Source organism: Phaethon lepturus, unplaced genomic scaffold (assembly GCF_000687285.1).
Source record: "Phaethon lepturus isolate BGI_N335 unplaced genomic scaffold, ASM68728v1 scaffold42106, whole genome shotgun sequence".
NCBI lineage: Eukaryota > Metazoa > Chordata > Aves > Phaethontiformes > Phaethontidae > Phaethon > Phaethon lepturus.
The window spans coordinates 8,037-14,090 of NW_010544822.1; the positions used below are offsets into that span (position 1 = coordinate 8,037).

General features: G+C 44.4%; 1 protein-coding gene across 1 annotated transcript in view; it reads right to left on the bottom strand.

The window, feature by feature from the left end:
* Nucleotides 1-5,989, bottom strand: part of LOC104622123 (E3 ubiquitin-protein ligase ARIH1-like) — a 12,157-nt gene extending 6,168 nt beyond the window's left edge. The window contains exon 1 of the mRNA XM_010288793.1: nt 5,783-5,989. Within this exon, the coding sequence (XP_010287095.1) occupies nt 5,783-5,989 (207 nt within the window). The remainder of the gene's footprint in view (nt 1-5,782) is intronic.
* Between the last annotated feature and the right edge of the window lie 65 nt (nt 5,990-6,054).

Sequence of the window (6,054 nt, forward strand, 5' to 3'; positions counted from 1 at the left end):
GTTAGCAGGGAAAGCACAGAACCCACAACAGTCTTGTAAAGCGAGGCAGGTTCCCGTGGCAGTAAGAGGTCACATGTCAGGCAAAACACATGATTTATTTCTTCCCTTTGATCAAGATCCTCTTCTGCATCAGGCTTTAAAACACTTTCAAAATCAGAGTGGCTAGACAGAAAAAAAACCCCTAAGGAATAACACTTTTTATTTATGCTGCTATCATAGTGGTACACTGGATGGGTAATTTCATGACCTTCTCCAAAATCACAGCAGCAGTGATGGTCTGTAGCTGCCCAGGGGAAGGCGTCTCGCTCTCTTCACCATCAAGTGTTTGGTCCACTTCTGCACTCAAAACTGAAAAAAGCCTAACAGTGAGCTCGTATCATGCTGTTATCAATCTGAGACACCTGCAGTTGTAAAATGTCACCCAAAAAGTATCTGAAAACATGCAGTAAGACTATCATGCTTCAAAAAAGCTTCCTTCTGCTAAAAAGACACTCTCTTCCTGGGGCATTTGCACATTTCCCATCAGGTCCCTTTTTTCCCCTTCATGTGTCACCTCACCAAAGGCTTTTCTACAAAAGCCCACATGGGGCTTCCCTTTCGGGTGTGAGGCCTTTGGCAAATATGAGGATACGGGAGAACAGCACTGCACAGGGAAAATCCTTAGGGAATACGTTTTCTTTTATAACACCAGTATCATTCTCGTACATCAGCAGCATATGGCCACTTCCTAAAATGATATTCAACTCATGTAGAGCATAAAAGATTATTTCTGGAGTATCCCAATGAATATACAAAGCTGAAGTTGCAAGAATATACTAAGCTGCCCCTATGAGCACCAGAAGCCAGTCCAACCCTCTTCTGCCGCTCGCTCCCATCCCCGTGGCACTTCTCTTGTGCTGGGACACAAAGCAGCTGCACAGGAGCTGGGTGAAAAAAAAAAAAAAACCACACCAAAAAGTATTTTAGCCTGGGTGAGTTCCTCAATCCAGCTCACACAACCACACTGGCATTTATGAAGTTTATGCAAAAGCCAGTTTTATCTCCAAGGCAATAAATAATAAACATATCAAAACAAGTAATCCACGCTTGTGTAAATCCAGCCGCAGCTTTTGGGTCAGAAGCGTGTAAAATGCCATCCCTACTTAGGAGCACGTCTTCACTGGTTGCTAACCAGAGGAGACATCAAGAGCACCATTTCCTATTCTGGCATTCAGATAAACTCTCAGCAAAGGAAGAAGCCAACATGTTAAATCCATCTATAACTGCTACTTCTTGTACATCCACCCAACTATGTCCCAACTATTAGTACATTTTCATATGAGTTTGCCTATTTGTATTGTAAAAAACGGGAGAATCTGCACGCTGAGGCATACTCGAGAGCTAGCTCAGGAGGTGCAAAAGACCAATGTGGTCTCCAGATGTCAGATGTGGCCCTTCCCACTGCAGGGAGGGTGGTTTGCAGTAAGGCAAAGCATGTTACAAGGGAAAAAAAGACAAGGGGGAAGACATGAGGGACTGCAACTTCTTTTTGGCCAACGTAATTTAAGTGCCTTCAGCTAGTTTTGTTTCCTAACTATTGCAAATTTGCAGACTTGAGCACTAATGAAAACTAAGGCTTGTTACAGCAGCTTGCCCTAACTTAGCTTATCCTTGCTTCGAGCTGGGCATCTGAACAAGATGACGTTCCCTTCCAATCTAAATCATTTCATTATTTTGGTCTCCCCAGCAATGGCAGAGCACTCCACTTGAGTACTGCCATCGCTTCTTCCTCTTCAAAGTCCTGCTTTGGTCCTACCGCCTGATCCTGAAGAGGAAGGGTTAAGGACTAGGGCAGAAACAGATGACATCCCACACAACCAGCAAGGTTTTCCTGAGCCCTTCCTTTGAAAGGAGATGCTGTTACAGCACTTGTTTGGAGAGCGCTGCCCTTCTATTCAGCCAAGAAGGGCAGCGCTCCCATCCCATCAACAAGTCATGACCGGGGCTTGGCCTGAGTAAAAGGACAAAGCTCAGTTTCCAACCAGAAGACCAGGTTTGTCATGTAAGTAATAAGATCCCCCCCGATTTGGGGAACTACTCCAGTAGTTTGATGAATGTCCTTTCTGCAGTCACACCTCTCCTCCCATCCGCGTGCTCTGTCAGTACATCGCATGCTAGCTGGCTGCTTACTTGTTTTGGTTCAGGTTTTTCTGGGCTGGTTGTTACTCTGATGGGTTCGAGCAGCAAGCAAGCACATAAGGGGACTTTTCCAGCTCTGCTTTCCTTCCCTCCCCATCACCTGTGTTTGTCCTAAAACCCGAGTAACTAAGAGTAAACGAAGCAGAGTAGCTCTCACACCTACCAGAGTAGCAGGCTCTCTCACACCAGCCAGGAGGGACACCATCGAGATGTCCTATTGGGCTGTCTGCAGGATGGATACGCGCCAGGTAAGCTTGCTCCAAATCAGTCAATGCAGTTCTGTGAACTTCAGAGGCAAAAAATGGCCTCTTATTTGAGCACAGTACCCAGCGCCGTATCTATTTTCCTTTTCCAGGCAGCCCTCCTCCCTCTGCCAATTGTGCACCAACACCTCAGGACTCAAATTTAGGTTTATCTCATCAATATCCTTCACAGCTATGAAGATCCCTGCTCAATTAGTTCATCAGTCAGGGTGCATTTTGGTAACAGTGGCACTGCATCCCTGTCACATCATGACACAGCTCTCCTGTCACTCAAATGCTGATCCTGGGGCACACAGCAATGAGTGGTTTTTCAAGAGAAAACGGTGGTCACAGAGTTGTGATTTTTTTTTTTTCTTTCAAACACATCTCGTCCGATGGGATGCCGACATCCACGTGCCTCAGTGGAAGACGCAGCTAATCCAACAAACAGCTGCAGCGATCACTCCTGCTTAGGAAATTCCCGCGACTGGAAGAAGAGAGAAACAATTCCCAGATGACCTGCCAAGCTGGAGAAACACAGTGGGGCACATCCACCCCACGAGGATGTGGAGCCATCCTCATCTGCAGCCAGGCTCAATTAGGAGCACTGAAATTCTGCTCTCGTGTCTGAGGATGAGACCAAGCTCCTCAGTGTCTCAATAGTGCACAGTGCTTAGGGCTTCTAGCCCTGTGATGCAAACTAGAACAAAAAGACCCTAATTACAGCCCTTTTATTACAAGGAACGCCATCCTTTCCAAGCCTTTATATGCCTGTCAAGCAAAGCACAAGGAAGACAGATTACACAGTAAGCTATACAGATGCATGAAGCTGGGTAGAAGTTGAGTATTAGTAAAAATTACAGGAAAAAAAACCCATGAGAAGAACATGCTAAAGAAATGCTGAACACCAGCAGAAAGAAAAAAACAGCAGCTACTCAAGCCACCAACGCAACGAGTGGGAGAGATTTATAGATTAAGGATAGGAAAGGAGGATCTTACTGAGAATTACGGCTATGCAACAACATAATAGCCAGCAAATTAAATTACTAAACCGGTAGATTATTCTGCACGTTATCTGTCATGCTGCAATACACAAGTGACCTCATTAACACTGTTCCACTTTAAACACTTCAGTGTTGTGCTTACATGCTGCACTTCGAAACAAAAGCCCAGGAAAACCTGGCAAAGGAGAACAATCCCTATTTTGTCATAAAAGGCAGTGTGTACATAAAACACCATAAACCTCAGCTGCTGTTTTATGAACAAGAGGCTAAATAGGAACATATTTCGTATTTCAGGGCAGGTGAAACACATTAGTCCTCTCCAAGACTCCCAGAGGCAACTGGTGTACATCAGCCTCCCAGCCACGTTCACAGCAACGCCTTCACCTATAACCCACCCTATAAAAAAAAAAAAAAAGAATCCTCAAACACCACGGGGATTTCTTAATGCATTTCGACAAAATCCAAACCCACCGAACTTAATTATGGCCAGCGCAAAATAGTACACCGTGACAACACCTAGAGTCATTGAGCAGAGCAGGATATTTTAAACATTTGCTCATCTGAGAGGAAAAGATGACACTTTGACATCTTAGAAAAGATGCCGTTCACAGCTCTGGCACAAAACTGCGCTGGTGAGAAATGAAAGAGCAAAGTTCGATGCTGGTGCCCGGGGAGGATCTAGCAGGCTGCCAGAATTTCCACGCGTTAGAACAAGTGTAGAACTTCCAGAAAGTACAGAGGGAGCGCATGTTCAGACATTAAAAAGTGACCTGAAAAGGAAGAGAACTGGGTTCATGCCATTTTATCTCTCTCTGAGGAGAAAAATGGCCAATAGTTTTTTTGGAGGAAGAAAATCTGCCTGTTTTATACATCAGACATTCAAGCCCTGTCTAGCCCAGAAGATAATGAGATGGTGACATGCCAGGAGCCAAAAGCAGTAAGGCAGGGGCATTTTTGGTAGCAAATGAACAACTTCCATTAACACCAATTTAACTACAACGAAAAACCAAACCCACAAAAAAAACAAACAAACCCACCCAAAAAAAAACAGTGCCTTGAGTGAAGACTGGCACCATTAGCATCTTTGTTGTTCTTGCTTTAGTATTCTAAGATGCAGAAAGATTAACATCACTGAAACTCAGGCTTGAAACAGGTTCCCCCTCCTCCTTTTAGGCTCCTTTCAAGACAGTCTTGATATACCTTAAGAGCCCAAAATAAATGCACAACTCCAAGTTTTCCGTATTCCTCACTCCTTTGAAGGACTACTTAAGATAATTACCTGATCTATGTGGTTTCTTTATTCCCAAAGCCACAAGAACCAAACAATACCTGAAACCTGCCTAGCTTATTCAAGAAAGGAACTATTTAAGAACCAAATTTGTTCAACAAACTGAGAAATAAACATGCAACACCTTGACTACTCAACTTTTTTCTGCAAGATGGAAAATTAAAGGCTTGATAAAGAACTTGTATTGGCTTATCTCAAATTGAAATTAGTTAAGCTGAACTCATATGTGCAAGCAGCTTGTTTTAAGTTAAAGGTCATCTACTCCAGCACACACTCTGCTGCAAGGGCTGTATCTGTTGTATAAGTAGAAAGAATTTAGCACGGGTCTCTTAAGTGCAAATAAATGAATGCAAAAAAAATTATACAGGAGACCACAAAACTGGCTACTGCAATTTCCTCATTTTTCATTCAGACCATTCTACATAATTCATCAGAAAATGCATCACATCACTTGCAGTTTATGAACAGAAACCAATTCAGCTGGGTTTCACTTTTCTATTCTCTGATACAACAATTGCCTAATTTTCCTCTCCTATTCTGCCTCTCAGGGCAAGCTGGAACAAATGTATCTCACATTCTCCTGTTGCAAAGGATTACACAGATTTCAAGCCCACATTCCAGGAGGACTGGTATTTTTCTCTTACACCTTCATCTTGGGAAGACAGGAAGTTTTCTTCCCTGAATGGAGACCACATGGGACAGGACTGCAGCTCAGCATCAGGCTTGAAGGACTCCAGAAAGCACTTTTCAAAAGCTAGGAACAGCAACAGAGACTATAGTAGCAATTAAATTACTTGGAGAGTTTTTCTACTGCACATGGGGATTTTTTTGCATCTGATCCGATTCCCTTCTAGGTTCTTCAAAATGAAGAGATTCAACACAGAATTTGGGCTCTGACTTGCAGTCACTGAAGCAAATAGCTGTGAAGGCATGAGACATCCCTCCCCAAAGACGACTGCTCTGTTTTCCTGCTAGAAATAGTACAGACAGAGTAAGGACAGATGTATGTGCACTCCAACTGTGCCATTCCTGTCGCTACAACCTCACATGATGGCAGGGAAGGATTTTACTCGGTTCTTCTCTGAACAGCAGCAGGACTGTGTTGCTGTCAGATAGGCACTTGGGCTTCTCTGTGCCTTTGGCCGAGGGCCAGCAGGCAAATCAGGCAAGAGGAGGTGGTGGCTGGCAGCCCCGCGGCTCTGGGCCGACTGGGCTCTCCGGAGGCTGTGCAGCTCCGATTGCACATGTTCCAGCAGCCAGCACTGCTCGCGCTTCATCGTTATAGCAGCGTGAAATTGCCACCTTCCACACCTTCGCTGCCCATGAGAAGGCAGAGATCATT